Below are 21,659 nucleotides of genomic sequence, written 5' to 3' on the forward strand. Positions count from 1 at the left end.
AAATAAAATTTTGATAAAATTTTCTATAGAAATAAAATTTTGACAATATTTTCGCTAGAGATAACATTTTCTATAGAAATACAATTTTGAAAAAAAATTTCTACATAAATAAAATTTTGACAAAAATGTCCACATAGAAATAAAATTTTGACAAAATTTTCTATAGAAATAAAATTTTCATTGTTGTTTCTTTTTTGGATCTCAGCTTAAAGCCATGCATTGACTAAACTACAAGTGTAGCTTAACCAACAGAGGAAAAGTATGCTTGTCAAATTTATTTGGGCAAAGCCCTATAGACTGCAAGATGGTTGGATGTACAGCTGTTTCGGAATTACCACATTCCTCATCAGCATCCTCTACTTGCAGCAAAACTATCAACCAATTATCAGAATAAATTCGGGTAATTCACTCAACCCAACGTGAACTACACTTGAACCTCCCGAAAAAGGGTTTGATAGTCGGCTACTGCCTAAACAAATTTGCCAGCATATCTCTTTTCCTTTGCCAAACTCAAATCATCGATTTGTATGTATTTGGCTGGGTTTGTTTTTGAGCGTGCTTCCTCTATCTTCATTCGTTTTGTTTGTTATTGTTGGCTTCTCTTCAATCGTCATTGTTGTTTCTTTTTTGGATCTCAGCTTAAAGCCATGCATTGACTAAACTACAAGTGTAGCTTAACCAACAGAGGAAAAGTATGCTTGTCAAATTTATTTGGGCAAAGCCCTAATTTTGTTAAAAAAGATTAAATCGATTTCTCGAAAAAACCCCCACAACAATTTCCAAATTTATGGAAATCCAACTCAGAAATTTCGTCCCCATTCAAGAAAAAATATACCCAATTTGGGGATAAATCCCCAGAAATAAAATTTTGTTAAAAAAGATTAAATCGATTTCTCGAAAAAACCCCCACAACAATTTCCAAATTTATGGAAATCCAACTCAGAAATTTCGTCCCCATTCACGAAAAATATGCCAATTTGGGGAAAAATCCGCAATACTGGCAACACTGACTCTCAAGCAAACAATAAATACTAATCCAGGACCTGTTGCAGTATGGAAACATTTTTAGAATCCCTGAATATCCCTCCTCTTGGGAACCCCTCCACAATAACTAAAAAAAATCCAATTAAAATCTGTCGGTTCAAAATGTTAATTTTTAATATTATTATTTTTTTTAATTTTTAATATGGGTCATGTCATACCACATTAATTTTCATTTGATAGAATTCCCAAGTAGCACATATTTCTATAAGGACTTGTTGCCCTAAGCGGGAAAAAGGAAAGTTTTAATATTTCAATTTGTGATATTTAATATTTTAAAGAATTTTCGTATCCAACAAACAACCACACCGACAATATATCAGACATCCGTTGGTGTGAAAACAAAAGATTCGCAAATATTCACAAAAATGGCGACAATGGTGTTCTTCTAACGATTCTAATACTGTCTTTGATAGAAATGATGTTGATAGTGATGATGACGAGACGGTGATGGTTCTTTGACGATTATGCGGGTGAGGAATTTTCTTGGTGCTTGTCGGCTTTAGTTAAAAATATAAAAATGTTGACACAGGCATAAACAACAAAACGCTTAGAATAGAAATTTAACAGGCTTAGTGTTGAAATCGCAGACAAATATGAAAGCGGATATTTATTCGATAGCGAAGAAAAAAGATGGGTTATTAAATACGGATATGTATTTTTTAGGCAAATGTTCTCATATATAAACTGTGTGGCTGATATGTATTGTAATTCGGAGTTTTATCTAAATCTGAACTGAAGCCCGACAATATACACATCCAAAAGATGTTGCGAAGTATAACAATGTGCAAAATTTGAATCAGATCAGTTAATAACAGAGGGCATTGTACAATTTGTATACCCTGTTCCACACTGTGGAACAGGATATTATAAGTAAGTACATATGTTTTCAACAACCAGAAGGAGACGAGATGGACACATGGTGTCTTTGGCAATATTGCTCAGGGCCGGTCCGTGAGTATATCAAATGTAGCACATTTGATTTAAATCGATTCAGATTTAGATATAGCTCCCATATATATCTTTCGCTCCATACGCAATTATATGGATCCAGAAGCCAGAATTTTACGCTGATGGGTTAAAATTTAGACATAGCTCCCGATTTAAATCAAATGTGATAAATTTGATTTAAATCGGTTCAGATTTAGATATAGCTTCAATATATATTTTTCGATCGATACGCACTTATATGGCCCCAGAAGCCAGAGTTTTACGCCGATTTGCTTGAAATTATGCACAAAAAGCACAATTATTAGTATCGTGAAGTGTGCTAAATTTGATAGAAATTGTTTGAGATTTTGATATAGCTCCGATACTAATGTTCTGCGAGATGGAATCATAAATATAAATATAATTTTGTGGCATATATGGGAACTATCTCTAAATTCGATCCGATAAAAACACTATTTTGCAATAAGATCGATAATATTGTGATACCACAGTGATGAACTTCTCTCTTATCACTGAGTGCTGCCCGATTCTATGTTAAGATCAATGACAAGGGACCTGCTTTTTATAGCCGAGTCCTAACGGTGTTCCACATTGCAGTGAAGTTTTGACACACTCAGAAATGTCACAAGCATTACTGGAGTGGGGTGGTATATGGGACCTATATTTAAACCTAAACAGATTTCGATGGTGATCGCATTTGTTGAAATCCGGCGATAAGTATGTATGAGAGCTATATCTAAAGTTGATCGGATTTTTTCTACAATCAATAGCGTTCGTCTTTTCACCCCCAAAAAACAACCTGTACCAAATTTCATCGATTTTCCCAACATTTTAACCGGAATTTAGCGACCAATAAAAACATGGACCATTGTGATATCACAATGGACTGAATAGTCTAAGTAAGCCCGAAATATCGGACTGCCACTATACCTAACCTAACCTAACCTATGGTTAGACTGACGGACACCCAGGGCTAGAACAACCCGGACTTTGATTATGAGTCGATCGGTATATAATATTATTTCTGGTAGTCAGTAGACAGTCAAAATTATTATTCACTAATTCACTGCGTGGTTCAGGGTATAATGAGTTTGGATTTATTTCCAAAAAGTGCAACAGCTCACCGATTCGCAAAAAAGGGTGGACTGGAAAAAGCCAAGGAGTTGATTCACTTGCACGAAAGTGGATTTTCTCCAATGAGAAGCTATTCCAAATTGAGCAGTTTGTGAGCAGCCAAGAACGACTTAACAAGTAGGTTCATCGCTTTATTTCTAACGCCTAAAAAATTTCCAGATCTCAATTTGCCACTCGAGCCAAAAATAATCTACTGAAATTTGGAAAAAATCTTACCAAAAAAAAATGTATCCAAATTTTATTTCTATCGGAAATGTTGTCAAAATTTCTAAAGACAATATTGTCAAAATTTTATTTCTGTAAAAAAATTTGTCAAAATTTTATTTCTATAGAAAATTTTGTCAAAATTTTATTTCTATAGAAAATTTTGTCAAAATTTTATTTCTATAGAAAATTTTGTCAAAATTTTATTTCTATAGAAAATTTTGTTAAAATTTTATTTCTATAGAAATTTTGTGAAAATTTTATTTCTATAGAAAATTTTGTGAAAATTTTATTTCTATAGAAAATTTTGTGAAAATTTTATTTCTATAGAAAATTTTGTCAAAATTTTATTTCTATAGAAAATTTTATAATTATTGGGATTCTTTTCAGCTTGAGGTCATGATAAATGAAAAATGCTGGTGTAGTTGCTTTTTTCAATGTTTTATTATTGAAATATTGCTATTTCGGATATTTCGATACACCTTCGGTGATCATCTTTAGCGAGATATTATGTTTTACAAAGTAATGGACTTTCTCCTTGCAAAGTTCACATCTAACTAATTTTGTCAAAATTTTATTTCTATAGAAAATTTTGTCAAAATTTTATTCCTATAGCAAAATTTATTTCTATAGACAATTTTATCAAAATTTTATTTCTATAGAATATTTTGTAAAAACTTTATTTTTAAAGAAAATGTTTCCAAAATTTTATTTCTAATGTTATTTCTATAGAAAATTTTGTCACAACATTTTATAGAAAATTTTGTCAAAATTTTATTTCTATAGAAAATTTTGTCAAAATTTTATTTGTATGGAAAATTTTTTCAAAATTTTATTTCTATAGAAAATTTTGTCAAAATTTTATTTCTATAGAAATTTTTTTCAAAATTTTACTTCTATAAAAATTTAAATTTTGTCAAAATTTAATTTAATAGAAAATTTTGTCAAAATTTTATTTCTATAGAAAATCTTGTCAAAATTTTATTTCTATAGAAATTTTGTCAAAATTTTATTTCTATAGAAAATTGTGTCAAAATTGTTATTTCTATAGAAAATTTTATCAAAATTTTGTTTCTATAGAATATTTTGTTAAAATTTTATTTTTAAAGAAAATGTTTTCAAAATTTTATTTCTATAGAAAATTTAGTCAACATTTTATTTCTATAGAAAATTTAGTCAAAATTTTATTTCTATAGAAAATTTTGTCAAAATTTTATTTCTATAGAAAATTTTGTCAAAATTTTATTTCTGTAGAAAATTTTGTCAAAATTTTATTTCTATAGAAAATTTTGTCAAAATTTTATTTCTATAGAAAACTTAGTCAAAATTTTATTTCTATAGAAAATTTTGTCAAAATTTTATTTCTATAGAAAATTTTGTCAAAATTTTATTTCTGTAGAAAAATTTGTCAAAATTTTATTTCTTTAGAAAATTTTGTCAAAATTTTATTTCTATAGAAAATTTTGTCAAAATTTTATTTCTATAGAAAATTTGGTCAAAATTTTATTTCTATAGAAAATTTTGTCAAAATTTTATTTCTATAGAAAATTTTGTCAAAATTTCATTTCTATAGAAAGTTTTATAAAAATGTTATTTCTATAGAAAATTTTGTCAAAATTTTATTTCTATAGCAAAATTTCTAAGGAAAATTTTATCAAAATTTTGGTTCTATATAATATTTTGTTAAAATTTTATTTTCAAAGAAAATGTTTTCAAAATTTTATTTCAATGGAAAATTTTGTCAAAATTTTATTTCTATAGAAAATTTTGTCAAAATTTTATTTCTGTAGAAAATTTTCTCAAAATTTTATATCTATAGAAAATTTTCTCAAAATTTTATTTCTTTAGAAAATTTTGTCAAAATTGTATTTCTATAGAAAATTTTGTCAAAATTTTATTTCTATAGTTTTGAGAAGAATATTTTGTAAAATCTACCAAACCATGAAGAATTCTACAAATCTACTAAACAGTAAATCTACCATTTTTGGTAAAATTCTACAAATTGTGGCAACCGTGATTTCAATCCATTGGACTTTTATGCCTGGGGGTACTTTGGAGAATAAGGTTGGCACTTATAAAATACCAAAGGGTCGATCATCTCAAGCCAGCGCAGCGCTTTGTCGGTCATATGAAGGCCACAATTAGTGCCAAAGGAAGCCAATTCGAACATATCTAAAGTTATTTAAAAAATTTGATGTTATTTCCGAAAGTTTTTGTTTTTGAAAACTAAAATTAAAAAAAAATATATATATATAGAGAGATTTACGTTATTGCATTACAGAGAAACGCAGAAACGCAGAAACAGCAGAAATGATTTTTTAGGGTGTATCAACAATTAAAAATCCACTAGGAAACAAAATATAACCTTATCCTTGATATCTTTGCAATATTTTTATGGATCACCACTAATGTTCATTTGATAACCCTTTCTCACCCAAAAACATACGAAACGATTTTCCCAACAGTTTAACCAAAAAAGGGAAATTGTTTATTTATTTAGATTGGTGGGGGAGTGGTAGCATCACGGAAGCTGTGTATGTAAATAACTGAGTGTCAAAGTGTGGGAGGATGTGGATATACATAACGAACACAGATATTTTGGCTAAAAACATATTAGCACATAGCATATAACGCACTGGGAAAGGTAAGGGATTATAGATTTTTACTATAGTAAACTGGTGAAACAATATTGCTTTGCATATGACAAAGATAATTTATTTTTTTTTTTTAATTTTTGCACTATTTTAATTCTTTAATAAAATGTTGAGAATTTTATTAAAGAATTTTCTTAGTAATTTATTTTCACTTTTTTATGATCTTGAGAAATATATTTTTTTTTTTATTATAACAGCACACAGACACACCTTTTGCTACGTTTTAATGGAAACGTATGGCTTAATTCAAGGTTGCATTTGAATTGAACTTCTTGATTTATTTATTTGGCAAACATTTTCTTCTTTTTGTATTATTATTTTTTTCTCTTAATTTTAATTTAATTTTTAATAACTTCACATGAAAACTTAGTAGTCGCAATGCTTATTTATTTATTAAAACAACGCAAAAAAGCCAAGTAGACCGATATGATACGTGCGATATAGAGGCGACACAACAAAAAAGGCGATAAGCGATAGAAAAAATAAAGATTTTTTCTGTTGATTGTTTCGGGCATATGTCAGCACGCGCCAAAATAATGTTTGCAACTAAACTTGACAAAAATCTCTACTATGATATTCAACGACGATGGCGGTAGCCCTTTTGACATACCTAAGTACTCAAAATGTGTTTTCTCCTTTATTCTCTCTCTCTCTCTCACTGGATTACGAGAAAAGTATTAAGAGTAGAGATTTTTTATAACTCAGACATTGTTGTTCGTATCATTGTTGGCAGGGGTGGGGGGAGGGCAAACATTAGCAATGACATTCACTACCACAAGGATACCGATAGTCATTGAGAAACATACTTTAAATGAAACTAAAAAGCTTCCAACAACATACATGCACACACAAATCCCTATGAAGGTGATTCAGTAATAACAACAACATTGTCTAGTCCTTCACACAAACAATCGGTGGAGCAAAGCTTTTACAATAAATAAACAAAAATGTAAATAAAAAACATATGTTTTTGACTAGCGGCATTTTTATTACAATACCAATGCGCATATTCTCTTTTAATTTAGGAGAGATAATATAAATTCCATGAGTCTGAGAGACAAATTGTGAGAAAGTGTTTTGATTGAGTTGAAAAGAGAATTACAATTTAGGTATATATACAATTTGTTTACCTTGAAACAGCTGTTGTGGTAAAAGGATCTTAAAAGCTTTCTAAACATGTGTAAATGCTTTACCTGTTGCTTTTTGTTTTCTAAATTGAGTAAGATTTACTTTCACCCTGATAAAAAAAGCTTAGGATAAAAGCTTTGTATAAAAGTTTATTCCTTAAAGCTTTTATCTACTGTAATGAGCTTTGAGCAAATGAAAATTCCAATGTTATTCACAGAATTATTCCCTGGGGATATTAATTCTGCACAATGCTCTCTTAAAAGCTTTCCATAACACAACAAACATTTTTGAAACAATTGTAATAATTCTAAAATATTTCACATACTGTCGAATATATACCCTTACGTCTTAAAACAAGTAGAACAGCAGAGACCAGATCGAATTTTATATACCAAACAATATGGATGAAATAAAAAAAAAATCTTCCTGGATTTGAAGAAATCTACGCCGTCAATAATAATCGTTCAAATTATGTCAATTTTGGGCCAATTACTACGGCTTTAAAAGTATTTAACAGAATTTTTAATTACAATATAAACTTGTTTGGACCCATAAATAATTTTCTAATTTTGTATGTTAGATATAGATATTATGATGGCCAATATTCGATGGGAAAATTGCAAGGGTTGCAACGACACCAAGCAAATATGGCCCCATTTAAACTTAAACCGCACACTAGATATGCTAGTGTTCTCAAGGCGTCAGATAGCACTCCTGATATCTGCTATAACGGGTCGCTGCCTGATAGGCGAATTTGCAAAAACTACAGGTGCGAAGTATAATGACTATTGTATAAGCTGTCATGATGTGGAGGAAAAGGAATCAATTAAACACCTCTTGTGTGAGTGTCCTGCTTTTTGTGTAAGGCGTAAGCGAATTTTAGGAGCATATAGCTTTAGATTACTGGCGGACCTGGAAAACGTTAACTTAAGCAGTTTGTTAATGTTTTTGGAGCAATCTGGTTGGTTCCACAAACGTAAATAATAGAGAAGGTTCAGTGGTTAAGACTAGAAGTGCCCATATGTAATAGGTACATTTAAATGTGGTAACACAATGGACTGAATAGTCTAAGTGAGCCTGAAATTTAATCGGGCTGCCACTTTAACCTAACCTAACCTAACCTAACCTAACCTAACCTAACCTAACCTAACCTAACCTAACCTAACCTAGATATTATATAAACAAATATTATAATGATATTGTCAACTATGATATATATTTTGTTTTGTTTATATAAATAATATGCCTTGTAAATTAATTGCTTAGTCTTAGTAAGGAACTTTGTGTTTACATTTACTTAAATAAATAAATAAATAGTACGGTTCCCGAAGTTAAACTTAAAGTTTTTATACATGGAGTCTACATCAGATTCTGAAATTTTAAGAACCATTTGTGTTTGCGCTTTATATAAATCCTAAACTTCTCGTCTTCATTATGTAAATTTTTACCTTCATTAATCGAATGAGCACTTCTTGTTTCGGACAATTATAATGATAAGTGCGTAAAATTTTGCCAACATTTTCTATAGAAATAAAATTTTGACAAAATTTTCAAGAGAAATAAAATTTTGATAAATTTTGCCATCAAAATAAAATTTTGACAAAATTTTGTATAGAAATAAACTTTTGACAAAATTTTCTATAAAACTAAAATTTGGACAAAATTTTCTATAGAAATAAAATTTGACCAAATTTGCTATAAAAATAAAATGTTGACAAATTTTCTATAGAAATAAAATGTTGGCAAAATTTTCTATAGAAATAAAATTTGACCAAATTTGCTATCAAAATAAAATTTTGACAAAATTTTCTATAGACAAAAAATTTTGACCAAATTTGCTATCAACATAAAATTTTGAAAAATTTTTCTATAGAAAAAAAAATTTTGACAACATTTTCTATAAAAATAAAATTTTGACAAAATTTTCTACAGAAATAAAATGTTGACAAAATTTTCTATAGAAATAAAATTTGACTAAATTTGCTATAAAAAACAAGTAAGGAAAGTCTAAAGTCGGGCGGGGCCGACTATATTATACTCTGCACCACTTTGTAGATCTAAATTTTCGATACCATATCACATCCGTCATATGTGTTGGATGCAATATATGAAAGTTTGTCCCAAATACATACATTTAAATATCACTCGATTTGGACAGAATTTGATAGACTTTTACAAAATCTATAGACTCAAAATTTAAGTTGGCTAATGCACTAATATGGGAAACATTTAAATCTGAAGCAATTTTAAGGAAACTTCGCAAAAGTTTATTTATGATTTATCGCTCGATATATATGTATTAGAAGTTTAGGAAAATTAGAGTCATTTTTACAACTTTTCGACTAAGCAGTGGCGATTTAACAAGGAAAATGTTGGTATTTTGACCATATACATATATATGAGAGCTATATCTAAATCTGAACCGATTTCAATCAAATTTGGCACATATGACTATATTACTAATTGTACTCCTAGTGTAAAATTTCAACCCAAATGGGCTAAAACTCTGGCTTCTGGGGCCATATAAGTGCATATCGGGCGAAAGATACATATGGAAGCTATATCTAAATCTGAACCGATTTCAACCAAATTTGGCACACATGACTATACTACCAATTGTACTCCTTGTGCAAAATCTAATCGGGATAAAACTCTGGCTTCAGGGTCCATATAAGTACATTTGAATCGATTTCAACCAAATTTGGCACGCATAGCTACAATGCTAAATCTACTCCCTGTGCAAAATTTCAACCAAATTGGGCCAAAACTTTGGCTTTGAGGACCATATTAGTCCATATCGGGCGAAAGATATATATCGGAGCTATATCAAAATCTGAACCGATTTCAATTAAATTTTGCACACTTGACTATACTACTAATTGTACTCCTAGTGCAAAATTTCAACCAAATTCGGCCAAAAATCTGGCTTCTGGGGCCATATAAGTCCATATCGGCTGAATGATATATGTGGGAGCTATATCTAAATCTGAACCGAATTCAATCAAATTTTGCACACCTCACTATACGACTAAGTGTTATGTTTGTACAAAATTTCAAGCAAATCGGTATAAAACTCTGGCTGCTGGGTCCATATTATGCACGAAAGATATATATGGGAGCTTTATCTAAATCTGAACCGATTTCTTCCAAAATTCAATAGGGTTCTATTCTGACCCAAATTAGGAACATGTGCCAAATTTGAAGGCGATTGGACTTAAATTGCGACCTAGACTTTGATCACAAAAATGTGTTCACAGACAGACGGACGGACAGACAGACGGACAGACGGACATGGTTATATCGACTCAGGGACCCACCCTGAGAATTATTGCCAAAGACACCATGTGTCTATCTCGTCTCCTTCTGGGTGTTACAAACATATGCACCCTGTTCCACACTGTGGCGCAGGGTATAAAAAATGTTGACAAATTTTCTATAGAAATAAAATTTTGATAAAATTATCTATAGAAATAAAATTTTGACAAAATTTTCTATAGAAATAAAATTTTGACCAAATTTGCTATCAAAATAAAATTTTGCCAAAATTTTCTATAGAAATAAAATTTTGACAACATTTTCTATAAAAAATAAAATTTTGATAAAATTTTTTACAGAAATGATATAAAATTTTGACCAAATGTGCTATCAAAATAAAATTTTGACAAAATTTTCTATAGAAATAAAATTTTGACCAAATTTTCTATCGAAATAAAATGTAGACAAAATTTTCTATTAAAATAAAATTTGTGTTTTTTTTTATACCCACCACCATAGGATGGGGGGTATATTAACTTTGTCATTCCGTTTGTAACACATCGAAATATTGCTCTAAGACCCCATAAAGTATATATATTCTGGGTCGTGGTGAAATTCTGAGTCGATCTGAGCATGTCCGTCTTTCCGTCCGTCCGTCCGTCTGTTGAAATCACGCTAACTTCCGAACGAAACAAGCTATCGACTTGAAACTTGGCACAAGTAGTTGTTATTGATGTAGGTCGGATGGTATTGCAAATGGGCCATATCGGTCCACTTTTACGTATAGCCCCCATATAAACGGACCCCAAAATTTGGCTTGCGAGGCCTCTAAGAGAAGCAAATTTCATCCGATCCGGCTGAAATTTGGCACATGGTGTTACTATATGGTCTCTAACAACCATGCAAAAATTGGTCCACATCGGTCCATAATTATATATAGCCCCCATATAAACCGATCCCCCGATTTGGCTTGCGAGGCCCCTAAGAGAAGCAAATTTCATCCGATCCGGCTGAAATTTGGTACATGGTGTCAGTATATGGTCTCTAACAACCATGCAAAAATTGGTCCACATCGGTCCATAATTATATATAGCCCCCATATAAACCGATCCCCCGATTTGGCTTGCGAGGCCTCTAAGAGAAGCAAATTTCATCCGATCCGGCTGAAATTTGGCACATGGTGTTACTATATGGTCTCTAACAACCATGCAAAAATTGGTCCACATCGGTTCATAATTATATATAGCCCCCATATAAACCGATCCCCCGATTTGGCTTGCGAGGCCCCTAAGAGAAGCAAATTTCATCCGATCCGGCTGAAATTTGGTACATGGTGTCAGTATATGGTCTCTAACAACCATGCTAAAATTGGTCCACATCGGTCCATAATTATATATAGCCCCCATATAAACCGATCCCCCGATTTGGCTTGCGAGGCCTCTAAGAGAAGCAAATTTCATCCGATCCGGCTGAAATTTGGTACATGGTGTTAGTATATGGTCTCTAACAACCATGCAAAAATTGGTCGACATCGGTCCATAATTATATATAGCCCCCATATAAACCGATCCCCCGATTTTGCTTGCGAGGCCGCTAAGAGAAGCAATTTTCATCCGATCCTGCTGAAATTTTGTACGTTATGTTAGTATATGGTCTATAACAACCATGCAAAAATTGGTCCACATCGGTTCATAATTATATATAACCCCCATATAAACTGATCACCAGATTTGACCTCCGGAACCTATTGGAAGACCAAAATTCATCTGATTCAGTTGTAATTTGGTATGTGGTGTTAATATATGGCCTCAAACTCCCATGCAAAAATTGGTCGATATCGGTCCATAATTATATATAGGCCCCATATAAACCGATCCCCAGATTTGACCTCCAGAGCCCCTTGGAAGAGCAAAATTCTTGCCATTCGGTTGAAATTTGGTACGTGATGTTAGTATATGGTATCCAACAACCATGCAGGAATTGGTTCCTATCAGTCCATAATTATATATAACTCCCATATAAACCGATCCCCAGATTTGACCTCCGGTGCCTTTTGGAGAAGCAAAATTCATCCGATCAGCTTGAAATTTGGTACGTGGTGGTAGTATATGATATTTAACAACCATGCCAAAAGTGGTCCATATCAGTCCATGATTGTACATAGCCCCATATAAACCGATCCCGAGATTTGGTTTTGGAACCTCTTGGAGGAGCAAATTTCATCCGAGTGAGTTGAAATTTGGTACATTGTGCTAGTATATGGTCGTTAACAACCATGCCTAACTAGGTCCATATCGGTCTATAGTTATATATGGCACTCAGATAAATCGATCCCCAATCACACAAAAATTGGTCCATATCAAGTTCATAATTGTATATAGGCCCCATATAAGCGACCCCCATATTTAAATTCTTGCTCTCTACGTACAAAAAGTCCATATCGATTCGTTATTATTTGTAGACTTAACTATACATAACTTTTTTGTCTAATATATACCATGTATGGACTAAATCACAGTCTTTCGTAGAATTTTCTACGCAATCCATGGTGGTGGGTACATAAGATTCGGCCTGGCCGAACTTGCGGCCGTATGTACTTGTTTCAGCTTAAAACCATACATTGACTAAACTACAAGTGTAGCTTAACCAACAGAGGAAAAAGATGTTTGTCAAATTTATTTGGGCAAAGTCCTATAGACTGTACATTGGGTTTTAAGCTGAAATAAAAAAACAACAATGCTTAAAGAACAAAACCAAAAATAACAAAACAAAACGAAATACAATTTTGACAAAATTTTCTATAAAATTAAAATGTTGACAAAATTTTCTACAGAAATAAAATTTTGACAAAATTTTCTATAGAAATAAAATTTTTTCAAAATTGTCTATAGAAATAAAATTTTAACAAAATTTTCTATAGAAATAAGATTTTGACAAAATTTTCTATAGAAATAAAATTTTAACAAAAATTTCTCTTGAAATAAAATTTTGACACAATTTTCTATAGAAATAAAATTTTGACAAAATGTTCTATAGAAATAAAATTTTGACAAAATTTTCTATAGAAATAATATTTTGACAAAATTTTGTATAGAAATAAAATTTTGACAAAAATTTCTATAGAAATAAAATTTTGACAAAATTTTCTATAGAAATAAAATGTTGACGAAATTTTCTCTAGAAATGAAATTTTGACACAATTTTCTATAGAAATGAAATTTTGAGACAATTTTCTATAGAAATAAAATTTTGACAAAATTTTGTATAGAAATAAAATTTTGACAAATTTTTCTATAGAAATAAGATTTTGACAAAATTTTCTATAGAAATAAAATTTTGACAAAATTTGCTATAGAAATAAAATTTTGACAAAATTTTCTATAGAAATAAAATTTTGAGAAAATGTTCTATAAAAATAAAATTTTGTTGTTGTTTTTGATTTCAGCTTAAAACCATGCATTGGCTAAACTACAAGTGTAGCTTAACCAACAGAGGAAAAGAATGTTTGTCAAATTTATTTGGGCAAAGCCCTATAGACTGCAAGATGGTTGGATGGACGCACGTTTCGGAATTACTACATTCCTCTTCAGCATCCTCTACACTTGAATCTTCCGAAAAAAGGTTTTACATTAAAGCCGGCTTATGCCAAAATAAATTCGTACAAACATATCTCTTTTCCTTTGCCACCGTCAAATCATCGATTTGAGTGCAGTTGGTTTGGTTTATGTTTTTCGGAAGGTTCAAGTGTGGTTTACTTTTGGGTTTAGTGAACTGCCTGAATTTATTCTGACAATTGGTTGATAGTTTTGCTGCAAGTAGAGGATGCTGATGAAGTATGTGGTAATTCCGAAACGTGCGTCCATCCAACCATTTCGCAGTCTATAGGGCTTTGCCCAAATAAATTTGACAAACATTCCTTTCCTCTGTTGGTTAAACTACACTTGTACGTTAGTCAATGCATGGTTTTAAGCGAAAATCAAAAACAACAACAATGACTAAAGGAAAAAAAACCAACAATAACAAAACAAAATAAAATTTTGACAAAATTTTCTATAGAAATACAATTTTGACAAAATTTTCTATAGAAATACAATTTTGACAAAATTTTCTATAGAAATAAAATGTTGACAAAATTTTCTATAAAATAAAATTTTGACCAAATTTTCTATAGAAATAAAATGTTGACAAAATTTTCTATTGAAATACAATTTTGACAAAAATTTTCTATCGAAATAAAATTTTGACAAAATTTTCTATAGAAATAAAATGTTGACAAAATTTTCTATAGAAATAAAATTTCGACAAAATTTTCTATAGAAATAAAATTTCGACAAAATTTTCTATAGAAATAAAATTTCGACAAAATTTTCTATAGAAATGAAATTTTTATGATTTTTATCTCATAATCTCGGCTATAGGTCTATAAATTAAACTCGAAATTGTTGGTTTCTAGTTTTTTATTTTCCGATATTTCGGTTGACTTCGTCAGACCGTTTTCAAGGCTACAAATTACAAAATTAAACAAAAGTTAATTACAAAATTCACAAATTAAAGTCAAACTATTGTCATTTACATTTTATCCGATGTCTTGTTACTTCGCTGTCAGGTTTTCTACTGGTGATCACTTTCTCCTGTGTTTTTGTATCGTATGTCGATATATTCTCGCGCAGTTCTCAATATCTTTTTTATAGTTTATTCTCTCGTTAGTGGGAGTGTTAATTATGTGTAACATTTCCAGAGTAAATCTTCGTCTGTAGTTGTTTTCCTTGCATAGGATTTCTACGTTATTAAAGTTAGGTTTGTGACCAGTCAATGTACAGTGGGCCGCAAGTGCTGTTTTTTGTTCCATTGGTTTGTCTGTTGTTTTTATATCCGATTTATGTGAAGACAATCTTGTTTTTAATTTTGTCATTGTCGTACCAATATATGTCTTTTGGCATAAGTTGGATTTGTCACCGTTGCATTTTATCTTATATACTACGTTGTGTTGGTCTTCATTCTTAATTTTTGTTTTTGTTTTACTAAATAATCCGTTGACAGTGTTTGTAGTTTTTAACGCGAGTTGATATTTTTCTTTATTGTATATGTCAGACTTGGACAGTCTCTCGGAGAAGTTTGGTATATATGTCACTGGTTTGTATATTTTTGAATCCTTTTTCTTGGTCAATTCTCGGTTGTTGTGTAGGTTGGCTTTTACTTTCGATAAGAGTTGATATATCGTTCGTTGTGGGAAATTGTTGTCTTGGAGAATTCGTTTAATTTTATTTTCATTTTCAGAATGAAATTCTGGATCACTAATATTAAATACCCTTCGTATGAAATTTGTCGCTGTATTGATTATTATACGTTTACTGTGCTTAGAGTAAAAATTGAGCAGTCTCCCAGAAGCCGTTGGTTTTTGGTACCAATTTAGTCTCAGTTGGTTTCCTTGTCTATGTATTATTACGTCAAGATATGGTAGTTTATTGTCCTGTTCTAATTCCTTTGTAAATTGAATTTGTCTATTAAATGAGTTTAAGGCCTTTAGTGTTTCGTCGACTTCTGATGCCTTTATGATTGCGAAGATGTCATCTACGTATTTTGTTAATATCGGTGGTTTAGTAATATTTTTAAATACTTCGTCTAAAAGTTCCTCCATAATAATGTCTGCTACAATTGGTGAAGCAGGGGAACCCATTGGCATACCTTTTAATTGCTCATAAATCTTGTCCTCAAATTTAAAATATCTGGTGTCCTTGATACAAAATGTAATTAAATCTATGAATAAATCCTTCGTCATGTTCGTATACTGCTCAATTATGGTCCATTTTCTTTCAATCGTCTGAATTGCTAGCTTTACCGGAATGCTTGGAAATAATGACACCACGTCAAAGGATATTAAAACTTCATCATCTTCAATCGTCATATTTTCCAATCTTGTCTTAAAATCCGCAGAGTCCTTAACATTATATTTAGAGTCAAGTGTTATATTTCTTAATATACCTACTATGTATTTACTTAAATTGTACGATGGCGAGTCTATCGAAGAACAAATAGGTCTTAATGGTGTGCTCTCCTTATGTATTTTTGGAAGTCCGTAAATCCTTGGAGCTACTGCGGTCCTGCTTGTCAACTTGTTTTTCTCTTGTTCGGTAATAATATTGAGATTGTAAAGTTTTTCCACTAATTTGTTGTTCTTCGTTTGGAGTCTAGAGGTGGGATCAATTTTTATTCGTTTGTACGTACACATATCGTGTAATATTTCTTTCATCTTTAGATCATAGTCAATTTTATTCATTGCAACCGTTTTTCCCCCTTTGTCAGCACTAAGAATTAGAATGTCATCATTTTCCTTTAAATATTGTCGTGTCTGTACCACTGTGCTTGATATGTATTTATCTCTTAAGCTCATTTGTGATCTTCGTAAATGATCGTTTATCAATGTTGTCAATTTTGTTCTCGCCATCTCTTGTTCCTCTCTGCTCTCAATTGTCTGTACACAATCTTCTCCTTCGGCGATAACTTGTAATAGTGGAAAACTTTTATTGTTATGCGGGAGAGCATGTTTTGGACCCAGTGAGAGAATCCATTGCACTTCTCTCGGTATGTCTTTCTCTGTCTTATTCACAAACCAGTTGTTATGAGTTCTAATGTTAAGCTGTTTTTTGTGTTGTTGTTTAAGTATATCTAGCTTTTTAATGTGTGTTGTTTTGTTCTTGTGTGTCACGCTGTTGTACAGAGTGTTTTCACTCCCCAAGTACGACGATAAATCTTGTTGTGATAAAAGCTGTGTCAGTTGAGTTTGCGCGGTTAGAATGTTTTGTCGATTTTCGTGTATTTGTTTGTGTTTATACTCTATTAGTAGTTTTAAGATTTTCATGTGAAAGTTAGAGTATAAACACAAACAAATACACGAAAATCGACAAAACATTCTAACCGCGCAAACTCAACTGACACAGCTTTTATCACAACAAGATTTATCGTCGTACTTGGAGAGTGAAAACACTCTGTACAACAGCGTGACACACAAGAACAAAACAACACACATTAAAAAGCTAGATATACTTAAACAACAACACAAAAAACAGCTTAACATTAGAACTCATAACGACTGGTTTGTGAATAAGACAGAGAAAGACATACCGAGAGAAGTGCAATGGATTCTCTCACTGGGTCCAAAACATGCTCTCCCGCATAACAATAAAAGTTTTCCACTATTACAAGTTATCGCCGAAGGAGAAGATTGTGTACAGACAATTGAGAGCAGAGAGGAACAAGAGATGGCGAGAACAAAATTGACAACATTGATAAACGATCATTTACGAAGATCACAAATGAGCTTAAGAGATAAATACATATCAAGCACAGTGGTACAGACACGACAATATTTAAAGGAAAATGATGACATTCTAATTCTTAGTGCTGACAAAGGGGGAAAAACGGTTGCAATGAATAAAATTGACTATGATCTAAAGATGAAAGAAATATTACACGATATGTGTACGTACAAACGAATAAAAATTGATCCCACCTCTAGACTCCAAACGAAGAACAACAAATTAGTGGAAAAACTTTACAATCTCAATATTATTACCGAACAAGAGAAAAACAAGTTGACAAGCAGGACCGCAGTAGCTCCAAGGATTTACGGACTTCCAAAAATACATAAGGAGAGCACACCATTAAGACCTATTTGTTCTTCGATAGACTCGCCATCGTACAATTTAAGTAAATACATAGTAGGTATATTAAGAAATATAACACTTGACTCTAAATATAATGTTAAGGACTCTGCGGATTTTAAGACAAGATTGGAAAATATGACGATTGAAGATGATGAAGTTTTAATATCCTTTGACGTGGTGTCATTATTTCCAAGCATTCCGGTAAAGCTAGCAATTCAGACGATTGAAAGAAAATGGACCATAATTGAGCAGTATACGAACATGACGAAGGATTTATTCATAGATTTAATTACATTTTGTATCAAGGACACCAGATATTTTAAATTTGAGGACAAGATTTATGAGCAATTAAAAGGTATGCCAATGGGTTCCCCTGCTTCACCAATTGTAGCAGACATTATTATGGAGGAACTTTTAGACGAAGTATTTAAAAATATTACTAAACCACCGATATTAACAAAATACGTAGATGACATCTTCGCAATCATAAAGGCATCAGAAGTCGACGAAACACTAAAGGCCTTAAACTCATTTAATAGACAAATTCAATTTACAAAGGAATTAGAACAGGACAATAAACTACCATATCTTGACGTAATAATACATAGACAAGGAAACCAACTGAGACTAAATTGGTACCAAAAACCAACGGCTTCTGGGAGACTGCTCAATTTTTACTCTAAGCACAGTAAACGTATAATAATCAATACAGCGACAAATTTCATACGAAGGGTATTTAATATTAGTGATCCAGAATTTCATTCTGAAAATGAAAATAAAATTAAACGAATTCTCCAAGACAACAATTTCCCACAACGAACGATATATCAACTCTTATCGAAAGTAAAAGCCAACCTACACAACAACCGAGAATTGACCAAGAAAAAGGATTCAAAAATATACAAACCAGTGACATATATACCAAACTTCTCCGAGAGACTGTCCAAGTCTGACATATACAATAAAGAAAAATATCAACTCGCGTTAAAAACTACAAACACTGTCAACGGATTATTTAGTAAAACAAAAACAAAAATTAAGAATGAAGACCAACACAACGTAGTATATAAGATAAAATGCAACGGTGACAAATCCAACTTATGCCAAAAGACATATATTGGTACGACAATGACAAAATTAAAAACAAGATTGTCTTCACATAAATCGGATATAAAAACAACAGACAAACCAATGGAACAAAAAACAGCACTTGCGGCCCACTGTACATTGACTGGTCACAAACCTAACTTTAATAACGTAGAAATCCTATGCAAGGAAAACAACTACAGACGAAGATTTACTCTGGAAATGTTACACATAATTAACACTCCCACTAACGAGAGAATAAACTATAAAAAAGATATTGAGAACTGCGCGAGAATATATCGACATACGATACAAAAACACAGGAGAAAGTGATCACCAGTAGAAAACCTGACAGCGAAGTAACAAGACATCGGATAAAATGTAAATGACAATAGTTTGACTTTAATTTGTGAATTTTGTAATTAACTTTTGTTTAATTTTGTAATTTGTAGCCTTGAAAACGGTCTGACGAAGTCAACCGAAATATCGGAAAATAAAAAACTAGAAACCAACAATTTCGAGTTTAATTTATAGACCTACAGCCGAGATTATGAGATAAAAATCATAAAAATTAAAATAAAAGGTCAACAATATCAACAAGAAATGAAATTTTGAAAAAATTTCTATAGAAATAAAATGTTGACAAAATTTTCTATAGAAACGAAATTTTGAAAAAAAATCTATAGAAATAAAATGTTGACTAAATTTTCTATAGAAATAAAATGTTGGCAAAATTTTCTATAGAAGTAATATTTTGGCAAACATTTTTATAGAAATAAAATGTTGACAAAACTGCCTTTCAAATGTTCAAAAAATCAAAATGAGAGTTCGAGAGACGAACATTTATTTCTAAGTACTCAATCAACAAAATTATGTGATAGATACATATGAATGTAAACAATCTTCATCATTTCTATATTTATGGAATACATAGAATCCAAATCAGTGATGAACGATAACAGAGCGACATTTAGGCTCGATACTCACGAAATGATTCACAATTGTGGAAAAATGTTTTAACCTAACTAAAAAAAAAATAATAAATGAACGCTTGACACCCACAACCTTGTTTCGAAAAAGCATCGTCTATGATATGCAAAATGGGCATTCTTATTTTCAGGACATGAAAAATTTGAGTTTGAGGCAATATTTTCTACAGTTTGTGATCGCAAAAATTATTTTTATATTTTTTAATATGACGGTTGAATTCTTTGTCTATGTCTTTATAAGAAGAATTCTTAATTAAATTGATCCCACAAGATAAATTAAAAAAGAATTCTATCATGTCTTACAATAATGTGTTATTTTTGCGGCCAAACAAAAGAAAAGAACACCCAAAAAAAGTAATACCTTCATTTGTTTGACTTTAATAAAATTTTATTATGGTCTTATTAAATGAGCTTAGACAGCAAATTGGAAAACATGCATCACAACACCTCCCCCCCCCCCCCCAAATAAAGGGATAAATATTAAAACATAAATAATTTTCTTAACAACTATGGAATGCCATTAAATGTCTGGCAAAAATAGCCCTCCAAAAAAATACACAAATGATGATAAAACGCAAAATAAAACTGGTTTCTACAACCAACCATCATCGTCATCATCATAAATATAACCGGCTAAAGTGAAAACTTCCACCAAAGGGGCGAAAATTATGTTCAACAAAATATGCAGAAGCAGAAAATATTATTGAGTATTCAGAAAACGTAAAAGGACTGAATGAAGCCTGCCTGTGGGTCTGTCTATCTGCCTTTCGATGAAGAATAAGTAAATTAATTCAGACTACATCATAATGACACCAACTCAGACCACAGCACAGGCATAAACTTTCCACAATGTCCTTCCGTTGGTGATGGTAAGCGTAGATATCCGACCCCTCCTTATGGCTTTAAATGCCATCAGAAAATTGTTTTGCAAAACCCTAAGCATTGCCGTTTTCCTTCATCGCATCGCATCTCATCACCATCACTTTCACCACCAACACCGCCACCAATGTCCATGTTCGTTCGTGTCAGCAACAATTTTCAGTGTTTATAAACAGACATATAGCCTCTAACCACAAAACAGTTCTAGTTAACACCATGACAAAACCAGGCTAAAACAATGCTAGTGCACAATACTTGGCCGGCGGTTATAAAGAACGAGAAACAGAATTAACGATAAGTATGGGTGCATATAATGTCTCTGAACACCTACGAGTACTGCGGATTTATGTGTGTGTGAATTTATAAGGAGAATGTGAGATTCAACTTTTTAATTATATAGGATATTAAAGCTCAATGGAATGACCAAATTTTCAACGAAAACAAAGTCATTGCTCTCGAAAATGTATGTGATCTACCAAAGACCAAGAGAATTTAAATCTAGTTCAACTTTTGTTTTTTTTTTTTCTCGCACTACGAGGATATTTGTTAAACTACTGTAGGTTAGGTTAGGTAAAGTTGCACCTACCATACGTACACGCAGAGAAGGAATATGACCTCCCCAAACATATTTCAAGAGCAAAATATTGTGAACGTGGAACATTTTTGTCCCAATA

General features: G+C 31.5%; 1 protein-coding gene across 1 annotated transcript; it reads right to left on the minus strand.

Annotated features, from left to right (window-relative positions):
• Positions 1 to 1,031: 1,031 nt before the first annotated feature.
• LOC142231281 (uncharacterized) lies at positions 1,032 to 17,226 on the minus strand. Its single transcript, XM_075301896.1, has 4 exons — positions 15,349 to 17,226; positions 1,343 to 1,541; positions 1,203 to 1,264; positions 1,032 to 1,043 (listed from the first exon to the last, which is right to left on the minus strand). The coding sequence occupies exons 1-4, from the start codon at positions 17,224 to 17,226 to the stop codon at positions 1,032 to 1,034; spliced, it is 2,151 nt and encodes a 716-aa protein (XP_075158011.1).
• Positions 17,227 to 21,659: the final 4,433 nt, after the last annotated feature.

The sequence above is a fragment of the Haematobia irritans genome, chromosome 3 (genome assembly GCF_050003625.1).
Source record: "Haematobia irritans isolate KBUSLIRL chromosome 3, ASM5000362v1, whole genome shotgun sequence".
Classification (NCBI taxonomy): domain Eukaryota; kingdom Metazoa; phylum Arthropoda; class Insecta; order Diptera; family Muscidae; genus Haematobia; species Haematobia irritans.